Source organism: Gallus gallus, chromosome 1 (genome assembly GCF_016699485.2).
Source record: "Gallus gallus isolate bGalGal1 chromosome 1, bGalGal1.mat.broiler.GRCg7b, whole genome shotgun sequence".
In the NCBI taxonomy this organism is placed as follows: domain Eukaryota; kingdom Metazoa; phylum Chordata; class Aves; order Galliformes; family Phasianidae; genus Gallus; species Gallus gallus.
In genome coordinates, this window is record NC_052532.1 from 93,498,316 (window position 1) to 93,523,884 (window position 25,569).

The 25,569-nt window shown below is 37.5% G+C and overlaps 1 protein-coding gene across 4 annotated transcripts in view; it reads right to left on the reverse strand.

Moving 5' to 3' along the window:
- The window catches only part of CADM2 (cell adhesion molecule 2), a 655,431-nt gene that overhangs the window by 8,055 nt on the left and 621,807 nt on the right, over positions 1-25,569 (reverse strand). For all 4 annotated transcript variants that reach the window (XM_040651269.2, XM_025144700.3, XM_015298395.4 and 1 more), the window contains one exon: positions 1,198-1,323. In XM_040651269.2, coding sequence (XP_040507203.1) covers positions 1,198-1,323 — 126 coding nt within the window. The remainder of the gene's footprint in view (positions 1-1,197; positions 1,324-25,569) is intronic.

Genomic DNA, 25,569 nt, shown 5'->3' on the forward strand with positions numbered 1-25,569 from the left:
AACTATTCACAAAAATCAAATCAACTTTGAAGATTTAGATATTCATAAATGCTTAAAAAAAAAAAAAAACACTTATTTTTTGTACTTCTTTTTCACGTGATCTTACCTAAGCTTTAATTTTACTGAATTGTGTTAGTCATTTCCATGAATTACAAAACTGAGGTAGTTTCACTAACTAAACACATTCATATTATACTAGCATGTATTTTTTCTGATAAGGAAGTGAATAAAAAGAATTGACCTCAAAAACCACCTGTCCCTTTGTGAAAAGTGTAATTTATGTTGGCATAAGATTCATATGCTTTTGGTCAGAAATGAAAAACAAAAGAGACACATTTCTACTGGCTTATTTTTCCCCACACAGTCCAATCAAATTAAAATGTTATTTGTATCAGCTGATGTCTGCTAGCCATATGATTATCCTACCTGAATGATTTAATGAGTTAACACCAATACTAATCCTTTCTTCTAGGCTTTTTTTTTTTTTTTTTTTTTTTTTTTTTTTTTTTTTTTTTGGTGAAGATAAGCAAATCAGCTGGGTTTTAACAACTGGTCTGCAAGCTATTCAGAGGTTAAATCTCACAAAATGATTTTGGAATTAACTAGGTCAAAATGGGATCATAGAGAGGCTTAGTCAGAAGTCACTGTCACTCCATCCCTCTTATCTCTGTTGGTGGTGGGGATGCAAAATGAAAGGAATAGAATTCTTTAGGTGAAACCTCTGCATAAAGTAAAGCTTGACCCAGGAATGAAACTCTTATTCTGGTGGGACCTTTAGCAAAAGAGCTACTGATCTGAAATTACACAATCAGTATATAATATTATCTTTTTAGTGCACAGTAAAAGTATCAGGACAAGAAAAATCTTGTGTATGTATATAAACATTCATCTGTTGACTTGACATACTTGATAATATTACAAGATTACGTAATCCAAGTGTCTAGAGTTAAAGACTAAAACCAAGGGGCACTCTAAATCATTGATTCATGACATGAACACATAACATATCCTTTGCCTTAGTTAGTCCACTGAAAAACCAAACAGAAATTCAGGCACTTCACTCATGATTAGAGTGTGAACGGAGCTTGCTTGTCCAAATCATTCAGCAGATGGGGGAAGGTGAAAGGGAAAAGCATTCCCGAGTGAAATCATGCCTTGCTTCCAAAAGGGACAGAAGTTCCACTAAATCTATCCTACCTTTATGTCTTGCCAGGTATCGACCAAGGAGAATTATAGAACATAGTGTTACAAAGACAACTACAGCCACTATTCCTCCTATTAGAGCGTGGTCAGGTCCGGTCTGTCCAGCCAAAGCATTTGGATCTACAGGGAGAAACAAAAACCAAAAGTGGTCCTACACAGACAAAAACTGACAGGAAAAATTCACAATACCAAGTTTTACACTGATCATCCTGAAAATAGGGCATTTCCCTCTTTAATATTTAGCATGGTTATTCCCACTTTTACTACCCATATCTTATCAACAACACAGTGCTGCTTGTATTCCCAGACTGTCAAAGCCCTGAGGACATCACAGTTACAAAAAATATTACCTTCTTCTTCTTTGGCAGAGGTTATTAAATGGGAAAGGTTTCTGGTTTTGTCCTCATCATTTTAAAACTGAAAACCTGGCCACAGCTATTTATAGAAGGAAAAACAAGGAACTGAGAATTGGGGATCAGATAGCATCAGCAGAATAGTGTCTGCATAATACATAATTTATAGACCTGATTCTCAGTGGGGAACCCTTATATATTCTCTTCCTCTCATTCCTATCCTATTGCACCAGAAATAAAAAGGCAGATAAAGTGTAGCCTTGCCAAGTTCCTCTGCACATGGCTGAGTCTGCATGAATTTGGTCAGATAAAGGTATCAGGCAACCTGAAAGATCATCATTCATTTTCAAGCCTCAGTTTGAGAATTTACTGTGAATACTCAATTAGCGCCCAAACAGAATGAGCTATAATATATTCAATAGTGTATTATCAGGTCCACTTTACTAACTCTGGACCAGGTGCTACTATGAATGCTGTCAGATTTGAGCCTTCTGTGCTGGTCACCTGTCTGTTCTGTTGGCTGGTGCTTTATGAATATTGCAAAGAACGCTGGGAAATGACACTATTTAGGAGTGAGTAATTCTCTGGAACTTTTGAACAATGAATGAGCAATCTCTTCATCTGAAATATGCAAATGGAAGAAAATATTCAATTGAAGAGTCATGTTAAGATTTCTATTTTGATGAAAGTGCCTCAGCTACATGGTAATAGTAATTCTCTGAAGATGCTATTAGCATGTTCTCTATGTTGCTGTCAGTCTACACACACTGTTTCAAGGGCATTTCTCTTGTAGCAGCCATTTATATTCTACAAATAGTTTGCAAACAACTTATTTTTGCAAAACAGAAAGGCAGGAAAAATATTTACAGACAAAAGAAGGCTATCCTGTAAAGACAATTAAAGTGCCTCTGATAATGCCTATGAAGTGTGACTCTGTGACACCATGATTACATTCTGCTGACCAAGATCACTGTTTAATGGTGACATGTATTTATATATATACATACACACAACTATATATATAAGTATAGCATTATTTAGATGACATGTAAGAGGCATGCTTTCCCCTCTCTTTGCAAAACACCAGCCACATGGAAACTCCAAGTTTACTGGAGCACACAGCAGTATGGGCGATAGTTATAGATACCGTTCTGCTCTTTACAGTCACTGAACCCCTGAAGGGTTTCCCTGAAGTTTCCTCCCCTACTGCTGGCTTCAGAGCTTCCAGTTGTTTGTCTTCTGGCTAAGAGGACTTAGGGAAAAATGGCCACACCACATCTGCAGACATCACAACAAACTAGTTAGGGGCCTCAAGAAAGCTAGAAACACACTATAAAGTCCGCTGTCCCTGCCCCTTCTCCATCCTCATGAAAATTCTGGTTCTCTATGTTGAGGAGGGGAAATCAGTTCAAAAGGCTCTATTTTAGTGATCAAGAAGGACCCTCATCTCTGTGTTCCAGCAGCCTTGCGGAGAAAGGCAAGAGGGCTGAAATCTCATCCTGCCAGAGCCACAGCTTGGAACCCATCTTTCCCCAGGCCTTGAAGAGGCTCTGCTTTCCACAGCACTTAGAAGGCAGTGATTACTCACTTGAGAAAATGGAAGGTGACAGCTTGCTGCAGGACTTTCAGCCTGCCTCAGCCATCTAATAAATTCCTCCTTCTGTGGTGCCTGTGGCAAAGTTGCTGTAAACCTGCTCCCAGCAGTAAAAAGCAGTACCAATTTTTGCACTCAGGAGAAGCAATGTCCCTAAGTGCTGCATGTAATCTGCAGGAGATGCTCTTCCCCAGAACCTGGGCAGGAGTAGGATGAACTTGTTTTCCCACTGATATATACTTGCTAATATAGTAGCAGTAAAATTAACAAATGAAAGGCAATATTTTGAGGGATATTATCCTTCCTGATGCAGAGTATAATCCAGAGAAGGACTAGCATGGAACTTTATCCAGAGGTATTTTTTGAAAAGCTGATTGCAGTGTACAAGCTCAATACCCAGATTTACACATCACTTTTATGTGAGCTTTAGTAAGAACTACAGACAGAAATGGTCACATAATGGTAATCACAATACACTGAGGTGAATATGCCTGTGTTTTCATCCTCAGGTGATTTCCAATATGTAGGTCCCTCCTTTAACATACCTGATGCGATGAACTACTTGTGATGAAGATTAATGAGATTCTACTGTTCCTAAAGGCTGACATTTTTAACCTTAAATTTATTTTTAGTTATTCCTTTGAATGCAAAAATAGTATTGTATTGCCACTGAGACAACTTTACGTTTCTCAATCTTGGTAAGATTATATTGATAAATATTGTCACAGAAATCTATTCACAAAGAAACTGTGTATGAACTATTCCCATTACCAAGAAGCCAAAAAAAGAAGATCCAGGGAACTACAGGCCAGGCAGTCTCACCTCTGTGCCTGGCAAGATTGTGGAGCAGATTCTTCTGAAGGCCCTACTACAGCTCATGGAAAATAAATGAGGTGATTCGTGGTAACCAACATGGTTTCACCAAGGGCAAGACATGCCTGACAATCATGGTGGTCTTTTATGATGGAGTTATGGCATCAGTAAATAAAGGAAGGGTAACTAACATCAACTATCTGGACTTGGGCAAAGAGTTTGACACTGTCTCACACAACATCCTGGTCACCAAATTGGAGAAAAATGGATTGGAAGGATGGACTACTTGCTGGATAAGGAAATGACTGGATGGCTACACTCAGAGTTGCAGTCAATGGCTCAGTGTCTAAGTGGAGACTGGCAGTGAGTGATGTTCCTCAAGGATCAGTACTGGGACTGATGTTATTTAACATCTTTGTAGGCATCACAGACAATGGGATTGAGTGCACCATCAGCAAATTTGCAGATGACACCAAGCTGAGTGGTGCAGTTGACGCATCAGAGAGAAGGGATGCTATCCAGAGGGATCTGGACAGGCTTATGCCAATCTCATGAATTTTGACACAGGTAAGTACAAGGTCCTGCAACTCAGTTGGGGCAATTCCAAGTACAGACAGAGGCTGGGTGGAGAATGGCTTGAGAGCAGCCCTGAGGAGAAGGATTTGGGGTTGTTAGTGCATGAAAGACTCAGCATGAGTTGACAATGTGCACTTGCAGTCCAAAAGGCCAATTGTATCCTGGGTTTCATCAAGAGAAGTGTGATGAGCAGGTTGAGGGTGATGACCCTGCCCCGCTACACTGCTCTCATGAGACTCCAGCTGGAGTAGTACTATGTCCAGTTCTGGAGTCCCCAGTACAAGAAGGACATGACCCAGTTGGAGCAGGTCTGGAGGAGGGCCACGAAGATGATTAGAGGGCTATAGCATCTGTCATATGAGGACAGGCTGAGAGAGTTGGTGCTCTTCAGCCTGGAGAAAAGAAGGCTCCAAGAGGACCTCGTAGAGGCCTTCCAGCACCTGCAGGGGGCCTACAGGAAAACTGGAGAGAGACTTTTTATAAGAGCATGTAGTGACAGGAGGATGGAAAATGTTCTTTTTACTGCAAGTGGGTAGATTTAGATTAGATATTGGAAAGAAAATCTTTACTGTGAGGGTGGTGAGACACTGGAACAAGATGCCTAGTGAGTGAATGCCTTCCCTGGAGGCATTCAAGGCCAGGTTGGATGAGGCTTTGAGCAACCTGGTCTAATGGGAGGTGTCCCTGCCTATAGCAGGGGGGTTGGAACTAGATAATCTTAATTATCCCTTTCAACCCAAACCATTCTATGATTCTACGATTATTACTACTGAAAAAAATCACTTTTTTAAAAGACAAAATGAAAGGAAGTAATGGATGGAGGGGAAGGAAATGGAGGAAGATCCTCAGATGAAGCCAATATTTTTTTAGGAAAAAAGCATTCTTTCATAGCAAAACAAAAACTGCACAATATAAACAATGCTATGAAAAGGAAGTGCTTCTCATAGAAACTTTCTCCTCATTGAAAAATAATGTTAACATTAAATATATATATTCTCTACATTATGCATGCTGTGTAATGCACTATACATTTGCCATTCATTAAATGACCTAAGCCCCATGACTGAATTATAGATCTGGGACTATCTACCATCTCATAAATAATTACTGTGTCAAAGGTTCCTGAACAGTAACTGAAAGACAGAAATACAGGGGTTTGGAAAATAAGCCATTTTGTATTTTAGATTTTTATACAGTGACCATATACAATCTCCCAAGTGCTCTAGGCATTTTTATTACCAACTCTCTTTAGGGAGGATGCCCATTATTATCTTCATGAGTTTTACCCGGTCTTAGCCTGCCACACTCATAAGTCCAGTAAATAATGTCTTAATTATGCAATTGTGCAATAAATACATATAATCAAGGGAAGAAATAAAAAAAAGATTAGTTTGTTAGACTGTTTTCTACTGCATGAGCATAATAAACTACAATAGTAATGGCCTGAGACACAGAAATTCAATGATATTAATCAGTCTAGATCTTCAAAGATCAGTTCTTTTACCGTTTATTTTACTCTTTGATTGGACTAAAGAAATCTTACAGCAAGACAATGACAGTAAAGCCAAGGAGACTTTTTTGTTTGTTTCTATCCTAAATTTAGGAAGTACCTTCAAAATACTGACTGCTGATACAGTGACATTTTCAACTTCTGGGATTTACCCATTACTGTTTGTTCATAGAGTTACAGAGATAACATACTTAAAATGAGTAAGAGGAAAGTAATAGCTCATTCATTAAGAAGTGAAACACACTGGATAAGCCTTTACACCTATTAAATAAGGAGATAAGTGCATTTTCTGACTGAATGACTAAGTTTCAGTGTAGAATATTTTTATGTGATTTCACACATTAGCTAAGCAGAGAAATGCTGAAACAGGTTTTCATGCTTCTGCATAAAGTATATGGTAATTATTCATCTAATTTCATTTTCTTCCTGCATAAGTTTCCTTCTTATTAATGCATAGCTGACTTGACTGAGCAGGCTGCAGGAAGGGGTCACATAACCCTTTTCCAAGCAATGGGAGAAAAAGACCTGTGTATGCTGAAATGGTAGCATATTTTGGGGAATACGCTCAAGTAGTCCTCTTTATCGTAAAACTTAATTTTTGGGTCTGGTGCTGAACTAAAAAGTTACACAAAAATCACTTTGCTATGTATGACATGCTCAGCTTTGAGGGACCTAAAGTAATAATTTGTTTTGACCATTTATACTAAAATAAAAAATTGGAAATAAAGGCCCTAATTTGCTCTGGAGCTTAAAATGCATTCTCAAAATGAAGACAAATTAGGGAGACATTATTTGAAAAAAACTCTTCTTTAAGGCTGGGAGAAGAATAGGGATGTCCCATTTCTGACAAGTGCTGAAACCCCCAGCCTACAGTCACTTTTACTGATTTCATGAATAATCCATTACTTAGGCAAAATAGAACTGTTCCAGCAAGAGATCCTGGGGTGTAGCACCATGTCACAATTTATGTGGCAGCAAAATCTCTTCAAGTGATCCCTCCTTCTTTCCTCAATTTCAAGGGCTTGTTATCACTCCCAGTACAATGTGCAAAGCATTCATACTTTGGACAGAGACATTGTTAAAGGGCCTGGCCCAAAATCAAGTAAAGCAATGTTCATTTGAGGGTGAGGAGACCCAAAAAGCACAAAAAACCCCACTCTATCCTATTTGAAGCGCTGTTGAGTTACTGCAAATGAAGAAGGGTAGGGTGAGAATGTGTGGTGGAAAACAGTGAAGGCTTCCGGAGAAAATCTATCAGGGAACCACATCTAAATGTACAAGTAATTTAAATGCCTTTGTGAAATAAAATGCAAAAATTACAGGAAGCAAGTAATGGATAGGACTCTTTATTTCTTCCTTTTGAGTTTTGGGAAGTTCACCACTGAAAATAAGCTAAATTAGAAATATTCCCCTTCACTAAGCCATATTTCAGCTTAGCTTCCTAAAGAAAGAGAGCTTTTGTGATCATGCTCTTTCATTCTCTTCAAATTGCTTACTTAGGAAGCATGGATCAATTACAACCAATTTTAAGAGACAGTATAGATCTCAAGATCATTGTTTTCCTGTAACTATCTTGAAAGAACAGGCTGCCACAGGAGCTCAGACCTTATTAGGTATCAGAGAACCTACAGAAAGGATGCCTTTAGAAAAACCCTAATAGAGACATAAAGCTTCATTCAAAATCGGTGCCCCAAGATCAATTTTTCAATAAAGGTTTCTCCCCATTGTGATTTCTTTGGCATATAATAAAGCACGGGTCCCTTTTAAAGATTTTCATACCGTTAAGAGACATTTGTAACACCTCAACTCTTCCAGCAGTGCGTTCTTGTCTCATGATTGGTCAGTTCATGCTGCAGCATATGGATAATTCGGTTTAAAAGTCAGTCAACCAGAGAAGAAAAGAGAAAGAAAAGAGGAAGAGAAGGGAAGGGAAGGGAAGGGAAGGGAAGGGAAGGGAAGGGAAGGGAAGGGAAGGGAAGGGAAGGGAAGGGAAGGGAAGGGAAGGGAAGGGGAGGGAAGGGAAGGGAAGGGGAGGGGAGGGGAGGGGAGGGGAGGGGAGGGGAGGGGAGGGGAGGGGAGGGGAGGGGAGGGGAGGGGAGGGGAGGGGAGGGGAGGGAAGGGAAGGGAAGGGAAGGGAAGGGAAGGGAAGGGAAGGGAAGGGAAGGGAAGGGAAGAGAAGAGAAGAGAAGAGAAGAGAAGAGAAGAGAAGAGAAGAGAAGAGAAGAGAAGAGAAGAGAAGAGAAGAGAAGAGAAGAGAAGAGAAGAGAAGAGAAGAGAAGAGAAGAGAAGAGAAGAGAAAGGTGGGAATTTATTCACAAATATGGATAGTAGATAGGACTGGATTGACAAGGTATTTGAGTTAGGAATAGTGGCTGTGGTGCTGTCCGCGATAAGTGCTGGTAAGGAAATTTTACCCATTTTAGCATCTTCATTTGGGCACCCCACAGCTCAATTTTCCCTTCCTGGCCTGGAGTGCTGAAACAGGTACTTTTAATCTCATTTTGTAATATACCACTAACCACTAAAATACATGTACTTGAAACTTGTGAAAGTATTGTTAAGGAGGAAAAGAAAGTTTCTAAACCCTCATTTAAATTGCAAAGAGTAGCTGCCCAAAGGGGGTGGTAGTGAAATTTGTTGAAAATGTGTTTTGTTATTAACCAGTTCTGAACTTAAAATATGTGACAGCCTTCCTCTTACTGCAGTGCCTGAAGCAAAGAAGAAGAAAACAGAGTGCTAATATGCAGCATATATAAACTGCTATTTTAGTAGGAGAACATCATCAACCATAGAGAAGACAGACAGAAAAAAAGCTTACTTGTAAACCTTCAAAAGAATTGATAGCCGTTTCTTCTGGTATTACTGCGGTAGCACATTAGGCACATTTTGCCTCTAAGTGTGGTTTTTGTTTGTTTGTTTGTTTGTTTGTTTTCTCACAGCATTGAATTACATATACATTCCTATTAAGAAGAGCCCACATCCCAGATGGATAAAAGCCACACACTAATGTGTCAACAGATGAATCTACAGCTCCTTCTGAGAGCTCATCTTGTTCTCACGACTCTAAGATTTCTTTCAGTGGAGGTAAAAAAATCACATCTTCTGATGTGTATTTGTGAGTAAGGGACCCTTGCCCAAGGTAAATAAAAATATTACCCATATCTATTATTATTTTTTTTCATTCAGGGCTAATAAGAGAGCTGTATACTTCACTGGATAAGAAATGAAAAGTTCAGTATTTTCTAGGGTCCTTAGAGCCTTGTTCCAGATTATCTGCCTTGTCTTTTGTTTCATTGACACAGTTATTCAAAGTTTATTTTTGTTTTTTCTTTTTTAATGGTTCTATAAAAGCTCCAGCTTTCTGAAGGGAACACTTCCTCTAATTAGAGCACACAACAGAATTCTCTTATTGACAACATTATATTTTCGTCTTTCAGTAAAGTCATTAATTGCCTCAGACCTTGTCTTAGGAAAAAAAAAAAAACCCTAATATCTGCAAATTTTTGCTTTCATCTTACTTTCTGTAGAGAATAATGAAGAGAAGAAATACTTGCAGACAGTCCAGCTATAACTTCTGGCTACTGAGGAAGGAGGATGTGGAGAAACAGAAAATTGGCAGAAATAACTGTAAAATTTCTGTTAAGTCTCTCTTCCTGAGTTATATGTAGGCTGCAGCACAACAGCCAGGTGATGGATTAAATCTGCTTCCAGTGTTTTAATTTTCATTTTCTGAAGCTCCAGAATGCTCATTGTCTCCCTCCATTGCACAAACAAAGCAAAGCAGATTGAAGTTTGGAAACTACAGCCTATTAGACATGAGGAAAAAAAAAAAAAAAAAAAAAAGGAAGCCAACTCTGCCTAGAAAGCCTGATGCTTGACTTCCTATTTCTCTGAGAAAAACTGCATTTTGTGTCATTTTTCCTGTAATGACTTTCCATCAATAAACATAGGAGGATCCCTGCTCTTTTTTGTTTTCTTCATCAACAATAAAGGACGGACACCAGCTGGAGTAGGTGTGCATACGTATGCACAACTCCTTTTCTTGACACCAGAAGTTAATTATCTATATAAATAATGAATAATTTCCTAATTAACACAGAGACTGGAGATGCCAATGAACTCTCCTGCTCTCTTTCTTGTAGTACCTTATAGCTGTGGCTTTTGGTCACTTCCTACAGATTTCAGTTTGCCAAGCAGAACATACAGATAAATGTCTCTGTAGGAAGGGGATTGTGTGTGTATGCTCAGCAGGTTCTGAGCTCAGGTACCTCTTGCTGCCATATGGTCTCTTCCAGTCTTATCCTTTGCTGACAATGAGAAAGCAATGCCTTGTCACCACAACTACACATCACAAACTATGATGAGATTGTTTAAAGATAATCCCTCAGAGCATTTAATAAAGTAATTCTGCTAACCAGTAGCTTCTGGAAAGTAGTATAATCTTTTCCACAATGACTTTTTTGCCATTTTGTTTTTATGTTTATGTACAGACTCCCTCACAAATTGTTTTTCAGGGTTAATCAGTACCACAGCATACCTCAAATAAAACCCTCTAACTCAGGTAAGGAAGATAAACTTTCAGCTAAGGAATGATATTTAACAAATGGAGACCATCAGTGAAGTGTAGATAGAGAGGCAGCTGTTCCCAATGGCAGAAACTAGAGGGGAGAAGGCTTTCTTACCAGTAAGGCAGGGAAGCAGACTTAAAGCTAGCAGAGAACATGCATGGTTATGTAAGGAACAGAGGCATGAGTGGGTCCACAGTTGCACAAGGTACAGTGGATTGAATCCATTCAGGAAAGTTCTCAAAACAAGAAAGGCAGTTTTAATTTAATTGAAGAACAGTTCTAATTAAAACTTACTCCATGCTGGAAGAAAACCTATTGTTCAAATGAATTTTTTATGCTGGTCATAGTAGTTTTTCCTTACTGAATCAGATTAGAATAATTATAAACCTATAATGACATCAAAACACCTCAGTAAACCAGCCACTTACAGCCAGAATCTGACACCTTAGTCATGCTGAAGAGCAATTTAATCTGCTGTGAGACTACTCAGGATGAATAATTGCAACAGAACTTCCTCTTCGGCAGTTAATAGCATATTATATCTGTCAATATATCTCCAGAAGATTAGACAGGCATAGTTGTGGTTAGGGTAACTGATCCAAGTAAGACTGTTGACTGGCCCAGCTCATCTCAGAAATAGGGAGGTGAGAAACATTAGTGGAGACAGTCTATTGTAATTCTGAGTAACAGAAAAGAAGAGTAAATTATTAAGAGGAAAGTGAGTACTCCTGTTAACATTTAAGGTATCTTTTATAGCCATTTTAATTAGGGCATAAAATCCTGTGTAAATTCTTTGGAACAATGGCAATCTCTGTTAGCAAAGTTTCTGTCCAAGCAATAAAACTATCTTCAATTTGTTGGAATTTTTGACTGTGGTTCAATTGAATGCCATCCATTCTTTATGCCAACTCTCTACTAATGGAAACGGCAATATTTTCTTCATTTAATAATGACATGCTTGGTGAAATTCAATATCTTAACCAAATTTTCCCCCGGGAACATTAAGACTTTGTTGTTTTCAGAAGCCTTAATGTTAAATACCATCCAGCTATTAGTAAGAGATTGTTTGCTCTTACTGCCATTGATTGGTAATGGATTTGCGATGAATAAGGTCAGTCTTTGCTTTCCTAAAGGACTTTTGTATTCATAAAAAAATTATGCTGTGCTAGTTTTGGTTTCATGGGGCTATTTTTTGAACTCAGCAGCATGTGTTCATTTCTAGCAGCACTCACAATCTCTGTTGTCAGCACAGCTAGCTGCAATACATCCGGATTCTACTATGGGGGTCACATCCACACTAGTATGCAACTGACAGATTCATTTCCTACCATCTCTGGAGACAGCCACATGGACTGAAAAATTCAGAGGTCCAGTGTAATTACTATGTATATTTCAGATTAAATAAATGTGATAAAAGCCTCCATCTGGCTGTTGATCAAACGTGCAAAGGCAGGCTGATTTTCAGTGACATATTACAATATGTCTCTTGTAACAGCCCCAAATGCCATCCTATAAATTACTTACATTTGGGATTACTTGACTATGGCAGACAGAAATATTACTCACTGCTTAAGTACTGCCTACTGGGGGTATGGGAGACACGGCTAATCTTAAAGTTGTTAAGGAAGGCATTAAGAAATAATGGGGCCATGTTTATTTTACTAAATGGTGATTGTGCTCACACAATTTGAAGATGGCAAATCCAATTTAATAGCATCCTGAGCTAGACTCTTGATGTTGAAAAGCCAGAAAAAGTCTGAAACTGGGCAAATAAGTGTAAGTGGTGTGCTGGAACAGTTCCTGAGGAAAACTTTCAAAAGCAGAACAAGACACATCAACAGCTTCAAATTATGTGCCATCTGTTGACAAAATGGAGGCCTCTTTCTAGACAGAAACTCAGATTCAGAGGCTGCTGATAAGAAAAATCTCAAGCAGCTATCCAACAAAGAAATACAACCTTCAAGGGAAAAATTGAAAGTGATACTTCCATTTCTCCTTGGGGTCGTATTTGGAATGTGGAGAACAATCACCACATTACTGAAAGTCTTTTAAAGAGATTATGTTAAGAAAGAAAGGCTGGAAAAAAGCAGGGGAAATATTCATAGGGCAAGAAATCGTGGTACTAAGGTCTGTTCATCTCCCACACTTATGATTCACAGCTCCTCGAGGTTTATAACTTTCAGAAGAACAAAATAATAATAATTTAGAATTGAAAACGTCATTACTTGCCTCAAAAGAAAAAAGTCCTCTCCCCTAGTCAAACTGTAGGTATTTCTTGTTGGCAGGACTATGCTTGTTCTCACTGAACATCCATTCTGCCCGTTAAGCATACCAGGACACTGTATAACAAGGGCTGTCTACCAAGGATGGCTTTGGCCCTTCAAATTCTTGTTGCAAAACCCAGAAGAACAACTTAATTCTTGATATCTCTTAAAAATGACAACACCTTTGCAACATAGTGGTAAAAACTGATTTTTCTCCAGCCACTTATCTGGAAAAAATACTTGGAAGCATTCACGAGCCTAGTAAGCACTTCCTAATATTTTTGGCTCTAGAAGCATTCTCCTTATCTCTTATTGGATGGCTCCAAGAAGTAACTGTTCCTTTTTTTTTTTTTTTTTTTTTTTTTCTGTTTGCTTCTCATTTTATTTTAACTCCATGAGTTTCCTTTTACTCTGAATTGTCTCATTAGCCCACATCACTCAGCATCCAATTGTACTTAACTACAGTGATTCACTAAATGCCATTTCCTCACAAAAGGTCTGTAAGAACTTAGTCCCCCGTCTATGAAAGCACAAACACAGAATGTGAATGAAAACAAGAAGGTTCCAAGCAGAACTGTGTCTAGCACGACTCTCCCAGGTGTCACTGGTTGGCAGCTTCCCATTGTCTCTTTCCTTTTTCACTTCCTTCCTTTTTTCCTTGTATTTTCCCTTTATATTACATCCATGCCAGGGACACAATGTTCCTCTCTGAAACATTCTTTGAACTTAAACTGATGAAAAATAAAGATGCACTCCTAAAAATGTGATTCTGATCATTATGACCTACTCAATGCAGTCAGCAAAATGTTCATTATGACCTTCTCACTAACACCTGTAACAATCTCAATCTTGAGATGAAACTAGCAGATATTACATGCAGCTGAGAATCAGAGATTCATTCTGAAAGGTTAAGCAGGTATAAACCCTTTACACTTACTTAAGTATAAACCTCTAAGTATAAGAACTTTAAAACTTTAGCAAGCTGCTCCTCCTCCTGCAGAGGTGAGATTCATGAATTCACGACAGCTTCTCTCTGCCACCAGGACAGCTGGGCATGGCTCAGCTGTGGCCTCCAGCCTGTGCAACCCATAATCAGAGAGCCCCTTGCTGGCAGCAGCCCCTCATCAAAGCCCTGCTCATGCCACCTAGGCCAAGCAGGCAGCATGTGGCCTGTTCCTGCAAAATCTCTTTCAGTACTTAAGGTGGAAATTTGGTATTTATTTCCTTTCTTAATGGTATGCAGTTCAGCAACTCACAACATGTTAGGTTTCATCAGTCTGATGATTGTGCAGCCTGCTCATACTTGTGAGCTGTCCCTCCAGAACACCTACTGGTGGTGCGCTTCAAGAGGAAGATTTATTTTTCCAGTGATAAGCATGAAAAAATGCAGATTTAAATCCTTGTTGTGCAACAAATAATTTGCACAAGCTCTGACAAAGTGTTTTCTTTAGCTATGCCTGTTTCCCTAAAATAACTTAAGACTGAAAGAACGAACAATAATTTTGGCTTACAGAATGACTCGCAGAGCAAAGAATGATTTTGAGGTGCTGCAGTAGTAGCAATAAGGCAGGTACATGACCTATCCTTAGAAGCGATATCCTATATTTTGAAACATTTGGAATGTATTTTCGTGGCTTTAGTTTTTACTAAGCTTCTGTTGGATACATTTTTATCTTGAGATAATAGGAAATCAAGCATCTATTATGACATGTTACAATAATGAAGAAGTTAATGGCTGGATCTCTATATTTCTGACAGGTGAGACAGAACAAGATGACAGTACACAGTTACATTTCTAGATGTGATTCACACCAGGTAATTGATAAAGAAAAAAATTAAATATGGGAATAAGCCAGAAGCAGTATGAATCAACTTCCAGATTATGGGAACAAACACAGAAATATTAGAGATGTTGTTAAACGCTCTTGAACAGACATGAACAAACCTCTTAGTTTCATAAATATGATTGAATTTAATAGGAAATGTTCCATTTTAGCACTAGAATCACTGAAGTTGCAAGTCAGCTAATACAAGAGCACAGTGACGAATTAATGTTTAGAAAAATGAACAGCTACAGTCTCCTGGCTTCAGTTTGCTTTTTCATCCAAATAATATCCAATATTTCATCAGTACCAAAATTTTTGCAATATAATCAAACTTAGAAAATCATGATTAGAACTTCTTTATATTTATTTACGCCAAATTCTTAAAATCTTAGGGAACATTTAAAGGTTAGTTCCTTTACTGTTATGTCAATCAAATTCAGCAATGCATTTTGTAAATTAAAATTAAATGAGTGAGCATCTAGCTGTCAAGGTTTCAGTGAATGGTATTACAAGCTAATTCTACCATTTCTGTGATAACTGAGCAACAAAAAGCTATCAAAACAGTCACAATGAAATGTCATTCAATCTCATTGTTTTAAAATTGTGCGTTTACGGCTACAGTAATTTCTCTTAATAATTGCAGTAATTGTTCAAGCACACCAACATGTTAGATATTTCAAAGGACGTTTGTGTCTTTCATTGCTGCTATAGGGTTTATGTAGTTAAATCTTCATACTGCTATAAACTAGTATTATTTCAAATACTATCAAGGCTCTGCAAATACAGAAGTTGCTATAATACATTTCACATATGTTAAGCATAAAAATCCTGGTACACAAAAATAAAAGAAATCACCAAACTCAGCCTCTGCAGAGGTAAGCTAGTTAGCAGCTGTCTGCAGCTAAGAAAGGAAGGGTCACCATGGTCACTGGGGTCTGAAGCCCACAGTGTGTGAATGATCTTTGTTCAGCTTTACAGAGAGAAAGCTAAAGGAGTAAACATTATCAGCTGCTACCCAGAAGGAGAAAAGATAGAGCCAAATTCCAACTAAATATTAATAAACTTTTTCACCACAAAGAGGTTCACAAACTGGGGCTGTGTGGTCTCCAAACTGGATGCACATAAAACTGACATGAAGGAGGCCCTGAACAACTCAATGTACATCTAAGCTTGGCTTGGATCAAGTAATCTCAGGAAGACCCCCATACTGTATATTATTCTAAGACTCCAGGAAATGGGTGACAAGCTACTAAAACTCAAATACATGGGAAAAAAAAAAAGATAAAGAGCTTTTCTATATTCCTGCATCTTAATAGGAACATAGAGTTAATATTAAACTAGCAACTTGCAGATGGATGCTAAAATTTTATTATTGCTTTAAGATATTCCATTCTTTCTGTGTTGTTTCACATTGTTGCCATCACTTTTATATCCATACTGTCAAAAATTCAAGAGGCTCTCCAATTACTTTTCTTCTGCCTTCTAGTAATTGACACACTTCAATAAAGGAGCAAGTATTCATGTAAACTCTTAGAAATGATAACACAGAAAGGAGCTCTGTGTTGGCAGAGGAAAACCCTATGTGATAGAAAGGGCCTTGTCTTTCCCTAATTTATTTCTTGGAACAAAACTTATTCTTTTTCTCAAAAACAGGGTCACAAAAGCCTTCCTGAAAAAAAAATATATATATATATTCCGTACTAGATTATTTCAGATTATGTTTTACAAAGCATTATACATAATAAGAACGTCAAAGATCACTACATTGTTCCAATGGACTTTTGATTAAATTATGTTTACAATTACAGAGAGGTTAGATTTGCAAAGAAATGAACTGACATTTTAGCTTTCTGTGGCAACTACTATATTTTCAGTTCAAGGATTTCAGTTTTATGGCCAGCTTGGCAAAACTAGTGTGATTCTCCTTTTCCAAGTGTAGCTAGGTTTATTTATAGCAAGGTCAATTCATTTGAAATCTCTGGTACCTCTTTACTCACTAGAGAAATTGTTATGCAAGTAAAGCTCTGGATGGTGTTGTTTCTCTGTAATAGCAGGGGGTAAGAGCCAGCAACCACAGAAATTACTTTTCAGCCTGCCAGACTTGATATTCAATGCACAAAACATTTCATAGATAAAAATATACTGCAGCTTATCTCTATGTAATAACACTGAGCATGCATCTTTCAAAGAATTCCGTAGGCTCCAAACACAGCAGGGATTCAGAGATGGGCTACCACACTGAAGCTCTCATCTAACAATATGACAACTAAATACATGGTGCCGAATCTTCTTCAGAAACCTGGGAGATTAAATCCCGATGGAAAAATTCTCTCACACCCCAAATGCCCCCAGATTCAGTGGGAAAACATTCTGGAGTGCATCCAGCATCTCTTCCTGGTTACCACAGTCCCTTCCTCTTTGGTAAATTTGACACCAGGGGAGGAAAATTTCTCAGAAAATCTGCCAATGTCAGATTATGTAGCTGTATTTCCAAGAGTTTTCTGTGCTTCTGCCCTACGCAGCTATACCACCGTCCTTTAGCAGCATTACATTTTCATGAAAGAAGCTCATACACACCTTTGTCAAAGTGTAATTTAAAAGTGCAACTAGCAAGAGGCATAAATCCTGCTACTGCCTTGCTACTATGTTATTGCTATTTCCTGTTACTGCTTTGGAAGTAAAGCAGAAGTTCTTATCCCATCAGTAACTTCCATGAGACTGCTTGTATTTTTTCTTTTCAATGTTATTGTGTACTCAGGATGAGATCCAGATGCATATTTAAATATATTTAATGCAACTTAGGACAACTTTAAGCAAAAAAAGTCTTGAAATAATGATCACAAAAGCATAGCTTAAACCACTTAAAGGACAGAGAGAAAAAATGTGTCCCTGACAAGTACATCCTTGGATAACTAACTTGCTGTACTGTAAATGCCTAGGGGCATGACTGTTTTGGCTGAACTGATCATCTGGGTACCTGTTTCCATCATAAAATTGTTTTAAATTCACAAAGTAGGTGTCTCTAGCCTAAGTTTCCTCAGGGCTCAAGTGATTTGTTTTACTTCAAGAATGTTAAATACACACTTGAAAACACTGAATTCAAATCAAATTGCACTAAGCACAGACAATTTTATTCAAGATGCAACATGAAGAGGAGCAGAATCATCATGTTTCACTGGGGCTATTGAGGTTAGCAGGGAGTATTAGGGAAATTTTAGGTTAGATGTTGGGTGAAAATTCTTTACTCAGATGGTGGTGAGGCATTGGCACAGGCTGTCCAGAGCAGCTGTGCATGCCCCATCCCTGGAGGTGCTCAGGGCTGGGTTGGATGGGGCCCTTGGCAGCCTGAGCTGGAAGGGGACAGCCCTGCCCATGGCAGGGGATTGGGGTTGGATGGGCTTTAAGGCTCCTTCCAACCCAAACCATCCTGTGATTCTACAATTCTCTGAATGTTAAAATAAATACAATTCTGGTATGCATTAAAGAAGGTGAAACCGACCTCATACTATGGGACACCACATTCACACTATCAGACACAAATGAAGTAAAATCCCCAGAAGCTGTCAGGTATGTTATCTGAGAGGTGCAGTTCATGACCTTGATTTAGGAAAATACTACTTTTGATCAGAACTGGATTGGAGCATAGGTAGAGTGAATACCTATATATACCTATATATAGAGTTATTGCAGCAAAAGAACTTCTTGAAATGCTCAGGTCAGTACTGACCTCTTCTGTACCCAGCTACCCAATAGCAAGCACTAAGTATCAGATTGCTTCTTCTTTGGTCTGGCCCTCTTTTGACTTGGTGTCTCTGGAAGGACAACTTGCTCCTGGGCAAAAAACCCATTAGACAAATGCAATGGTACCTCCCCTGTCTCCTCTTTCTTTCATGCATGAGCGAGTATATGCTGACCAGCAAACAGTATGGACTGGCCCTGGGCATGGTCAAAATGTTCAAGCACTCCTAATGAGAGACAAACTGCTTTCAATAGGATAGTTCCTCAACAATACCTTTTCTGTGAATGAACTGGAATGTCCTATTTGAATGCATCATATGTGTAGGACGTGATAAACTATTCTGCAGCTTTCTGCAATGATCAGTTTGACTTCAGACTATACATTAAATTAAACCCAAAGACTCAATTAATATATATAATATATAACACATATATGTTTGTATATATACATGTACACAAACACATCTCCTGTCTCTTCAGAGATGTGGAATTTTGGCACTCTGGCTGATTACAACAAAGTGCTTTTATGCACATTTGAATTTAGTTGATAGTGTATATTAGTCATGTTCATGATTATTTAGTTTAAGCAGCTTATTTTTAGCATCATATGAAGTAACTTATAGTTTATTAATTAATTTTATACACTGTTTTAATTTTTATGAGAATATATAAAAAAAATACTGTGCATGTGAAATCTTGTAAAGTTTTCTTGTAAGCACTAATATTTTGCTGAATTTAATTTCTTGTTATTAAAAGAAAATCTATATGAGCTATGAAGACAATTAAATGTATGTTGCATTGTCTGATGTTGCTTAAATCTGTCCTAGCTAACACATTGATTCTTTCAGTTCTTTCAGACTCACACAGTGATAATCAGACAAAGTATTTTAGGATTCTTTAGCCGGATTCCTGTCATTTCACAGATCAGATTCAGAGAGAAGAAATTGAGTTACTAACTCTTTCCTGAAAAAAAGAAAAGAAAACAAAAAAAAAAAAAAAAAAAAAAAAAACACCTTCAACAACAAAATCTGCCCAGAGAAAACAATGGTTTAAATTTTCCATTATGTCCATGAAGAACCATGCCAGCCAACCTTTTAAATAAATGCTGTCGTGACTGAGTCCCTCATCAGAGGCTTAACTACAAACAGTCAGACTTGGGTATGCTTCATGCTTGCTTTACTCAAGGATCTAAGGATGCAGCCTGTTTCCTATTAGACACCATGCACATTTCAAGTTTTAAAATATTTTAAACAACTTAAAGCTACCACTAATTGTTGTTGGCAGGCTGATGTTTCTTGGGCAATACAGACTACTTCTGGGACTTTCTTCATGTGCAAGCTGGCCAAAGATATTTTCCCTCCTAATAGAAAGAATACAGAATCCAGTTTAAAAAAGTACTGAACAAGTATTTATCTCATACACATACTTATTTCCTGATCTGCAGTATACTTATGTATATCACCAAGAAGATTTCCTGAGTCAAGTCCATAATCTTTAATGGAAGTTGGTCACCCCATCACAGAGAAGAAAACCAACTTAAGGAAGTAGATGTAGCCTGGCTGGGAATAACAGCTGTTGTGCTGGTATCAATGCAGCGGCCATGCTCAAGCAGTAGCATTTCAGGAATGGTAATATTTGACATTTCAAATTGCATATTTTGGTACAAGATCTATTTTACTTTTTATAGGGGGGATTTTTTAGAGATCAGACAAGCTTTATAATCAGCTGTTACAGTAAACCTATTTTATCATGCTGACATGTAAAAAAGAGTATTAAAAAATAGAGTATTAAAAAATCTGGTTAGTCCATAGATTCATACGTAGAAAAGAATACAAAAAAGAATCTGAGTTCAAATTATTCCACCTCTTCTTATGCCAGTAGGAATATGAATAGGGTTCCTTGAGTGAAATAGCACACAGAAGTATAGGAACTTCACAGTACTGTCCCTCAAAGAAGCAACAGTGTGTAAGGGATCCATGCCACATGAAAAATTCAGACTCAGAGGCTGTTAAAAGAGAACAAAATCAATGTTGTGAAATGCTCCAATACAACACTTTGAAATGTCTCATATGCATCTTCTGAGGAAGCATGAAAAATGGTGGCTGTGTTCACTTTGTATAGCTGACAACAGCATTTCAATATCAGATCTCCTTTTTTGTAGTAGAACCTGTGTGAAACAAGCAGCTGTGGATCAAAACCAAAACAGTCTCCCAAAGAGCTACAAGAAAGACCTAAGACATAAAAGAACTGATAATTATAACAGAACATAATGAGCTGAGTGTAGTTGATGGTGAGTTGAACTGTTCCTTTAAATCAAAAAATCAGATGTCATTTTGAACACTTTTAGGGAGAGATATTTCAGTACAAACATTTTAATAGTGTTTTTACACCTAGACTATACAGGAAGTCTTTATTCCCAGAACACCCTGAAAACTAGATGACTCATTTCAATAGGTTACGCCTCATGAAACATTTTAAACAAACCTGAAAATCAGTAAGGAAAGATATATTACACAGAATGTGGAAATTTTAGAAGAAAAAAAAAAAGGAAAGGTATGTTATTTTTCACAGCTTTATGTACATGTATACAAATTCATGGATAATATATTTTAAGAAATTTCAAAGAAACAGAACAGATTAGAAAGTATGGAAAAAGGAACAAAGAATCTGCCGTATGAACATAAAACCCTTTCTTTCAATTTTTTCCAGTCATTCACTTTGTTATTAAACAATGTTCACCAACTGAAATGCTTCCACACTCTTTGATTCGTGGAGCTTTCTACATAACTGAATGTTTTAAAATTCAGTGGAAAGGGTTATTCTGTCTTTGGATGAAATTACCAGTACCATGAATAAGTACTGGATATATTTGTTCTAGGCATATAGTAGGGATGGGTAAAGGCAGATTTTCAGAGATTTTTTAAAAGAATAATGAATTAAAATTAATCTACTCTTTTCTTAGTGATTGCTATTACTCCTAGTAGCAGGAGTTGGAGTGCCAGATACATGATTCATCTACATTTGTCGCCATCATTCAAGGAAGTTAGAATTAGTGTTATAATCTGAGCTTGTGCTTGGTTTCTCCAAATCCTGTCTCTTTACACGTAATTCAAAAGAAATTATAGTAAGCTATTGAAATAATGTTAGGATTTAAGATACATCTTTGGATTGCACTTTCACCCATTTCTATTCTTATGACATTACCTGCTTGTACATCTTTGTGTTTGTTTGGTTTTCCATATGCACACTACTGAAGGAGAGACTGGGCTTTAGGAAACGTTCCTGATTCCTTAGCAGGCAAAATGCTGGGTCCTTTCCCCACACTGCAAGTGTTGCCTCCTCTGAGTAGGGAACAAGAGCTAAGCTTTTCCCTGTTCATCAGTAATAACAGTGAAAACAGTTAGGGCACAACTGAGCTTGTAGGTTCTCTTTCATATTTGGCATGTTTTCCAAATTGTTCAAGCCAGAATACCAGGCAGTGCTCTAGTAGTATGATTAACAAAAAACAGATCACAAACAATACATAATTTTGGATTTTTTCCCCTTGCCTTTCCCCCAGTTAGTTCATTGCTTTATTGCTGCTGAATTCCTTTGGTTTTCAAAGAACCTCATTTTCTGTCCATTGAAGCAAAACTGAAGAAAAGAAGTGAGAAAATGCTGGGGCAGCTGGGCAGGTAAAATCCTTGTAAATCCTACTCTGAATAGTTTAATATTCTGAATCCCTGCTTCAGGGAGATGAAAACCCTGTCGGCATGCTCTGAGTTGCACTGATGTCTGTGTAGGAAGAGTTTACTCTAGATTTCGAAGCTTGACTTTAAAAAAGAGAAAGAAACTGAATGAAATTAAGATTCCTCTGCTATGCTGAAGCTTTCTACAACACAAGCCTCACTGATAAACAAAAATATAAACACACAGAAATTAGAAGCATTAGAAGTGGTCACAAGCTGCTGAAGGTCTCACTTTAATTAGTATTCAAACTACTAGTGAACCATCTAGCTCATTTTGATTCATTATGAAGCATTACTGGAGAAACAGAAAAATAACATAATTCCTAATGATTAAGACTGCCATTATGCATATTTGTATAGGCATCAAATTCTTTTCAAGTTGCTGGTACCAAGCCAGGATTCCAATCTCTGCCTGAAGCAGGCAAGAGACTGTGCTGAAATTAAACTTTAACATTCCCATTGCAAACAAAAATATGTGTTCAGAGTGCATACTTGGTTCAATTGGTTGAATATCTATATGGGGTAGAGACTTCTCTGTACTTAACTAGTGGAATAAAAGTTTAGTAATATGCCACTATGTACATCTTAACATACTTAATGCATCTTATGTATTATTCCAATTGTAGCACCGTATTAATCTGTGATATCACTTTTTTTTTTTTTCTTTAGCAAAAGAAGACATAATTAGGACACGCATAATGGATAGGTCAGGAAGCAGCTCAGTGCCTTCCTCACCCACCCATCTCAGCTCTCCAGAACAAACCAATCCTGAATATTTCCCCACCTACTCAAAGTACCATGCACAGTATTTCATACATGGAGTTACTAGGTTACACTCACAGGGCTCGGGCACTGTAAGCTACTGTTATTTGACAGTCTTCAGTGACATGTAGAAGCAAGGAGCTTGCTCAGGGTTTGTAGAAACAGGTCATTCTGTTGAAAATGTCTACATAAATTATTCACTTATACCTGATGATGACGCTCTAGTTCTTTCCAGTGATTCTTCACTCATAAACAGGAGAGTATTGACTACGGAGGGTAAAATGCAGCTGCTCTACAATTTTCAGGGCTAAAAGCTGCTGCTTCTGATTCATGTCTGCATGTGAATTAACTGTACATTCTCCTGGGAGCAGGGTGGACTGAACAGGATATGTGTCTTCTTAGCAGATAGAGTTTAATATCCAGCACTTCAGTAAAACCATAAACAGAAAAAATAGAATGTTAATAAGTCACAAGAACTGCAACAATACACTGCTGCTGTGTAGTAGGGGGTATGGCTTGAAACCTGGAGAGGAACATGCCTCTTCTCGCTCTTTGTGGAAAGTACCAGAATACAGCTTGACCAGGTTACCAATTTCAAGTACTCAGTCATTAGAGGCAATAAGCTATAAGAGCTTTGTGGATGCTTCTCAGGTCTGAAAAGCATCACCTTTTCTGTGTGATTTCTGTAACTTTCAATGAGCAGCAGAGCTATAATAAAATACTTTTATTATATGGTCTTCCCAGAAGCACTCCTGGACATGAAATCAGCCTGAATTTTACACGGAACACCAGAAGGAAAAGGGACAGAGAAGAGTCTCTAACTACATAGCTCATTTTCCCAACCAGACCAGACCAAACCAAAAAGACAAACTAGAAAAAAAGTAAAATAACAAATGAATTATTAACTTCTGTTCACTATATAAGATCACATTTTTTATGGCTTGACTTGTGGATTTTATAACTTCTGGGTATATAAATATGGGGGTTTTTGGTGGAAAAAATACTGCATATGGATGAATACCCATAACGTACTCCCTGTTCATATAAATGTACAGATCTGTACTATACTTGAAGTTGTAACCCTCTCCATATGTTTTATTTCCATTTTTCTACCATGCTAGAACATAGGGCTTTCTGGCTTTCCTTACCGTTTGGTTAACTGTGGGATAACTACTGCTCTTAAAACCTGGCACCCCCCATAACACACCTCTTTACCAATACACGGTATTGAATACATACAGAACTCAAATGGAAACCTTATTATTTCCTTTAGAGCAGTAAGAGGCAAAACTGATGAACACACTTTGTGTAACAGTATGATTTTTTTCTTACCAAAGAAAATTACATAGCAGAGTGTGTAAATGTCCTTTTCATCTGTATTGTATATTTGTGTTATTAGGAAGGAGGAAAACTTTTAACTTGTTTTTTTATGATTTTATAATTCCATTGAAACTGTAGGACTTGGCAATAATGAGTCTAAATTTGTAATTCATTCTGTTAAAACATGCTACATCACAATTATTCATAGCAGTAATGATGGAATTGAGCTGCACTCTCAAGCATCTCTGTCTCTCTTACGGTGATTAGACTTTCACTGGGCTTGCAAATAAAATCTCAGATTTAGGGGTGAAACATGCAAATCCTGTAAAAAACAACAAAAAAACAACAACAACAACAACAACAAAACACTTTATTCAAAGGCATCCTCCAGGAAAGCAAAAAGCACTTTACTGTTGTATACAAGTACATGCATAATAAGCTGCCCATTTACTTTTACATTTTCAGCATTGAAGCCTAATTGAAATACACCGTGGAACCCTAAAAATAAATAAATAAATAGGTAGATAAATCCCACAGTTTTTTCAGTGGCAAAGAGTTCCAGGATTTTATGTTTTCGAAAAGCCTTCAGAGGCAACCCTCTCTGAGCCTTTAAATTCTACAGGTGTTCGTAAATGTAACCATGTAACAATAATCCTTTGAAACATTGTAGAGTACCTTAAGCAATTTGCCTTTACTCATTCATTGCCAGACAAACTCTAACTGAAATTATAACTGCTTTTTTCTTTTCTCAGACCATAAGAAAGCAATGTTTTTGGTTTTGAGTTCCTTACAAACAATGCCCTGAAATCACATGCACATTTCCCAGGTACAGCTAGATCCACAGAAGACAGGAAAAGCAAAATGTTCTCATATTGCATGAAGATGTTTTAAAATGAACATATCCCAACTAACTTTTCTTCACACTGCATCAAAAATTAGTCTTTTCATCAAATATCTTCGTGAAGAATCTATCTATTAGTGATTTAACAGCTCTTGTTAAAAATAATTAAAACTATGGTTTGTAATTGGTGTGCTTTTATTCATCTAAATGATGAACAATGTAAAGTTTGTATTTTTTTTTTTTTCCTGTGCAGAAAGATCTTATAACAGGAATGGCTGCAGTAGATGAGAAAACAACACTGTCTAGCCAAGCTTCCTTTATATTCAGATGAAAAATACAATACATAAAATTCCCTTGCTCACCCAGCCATTTTCTGAGTCCATGGTCTAGAAACTTTCTGCATTGGTGACTACATTCACATCATTCACTTTTTTTCATGTCATTTCTAATTTATGAACCTCTACCATCTCCCC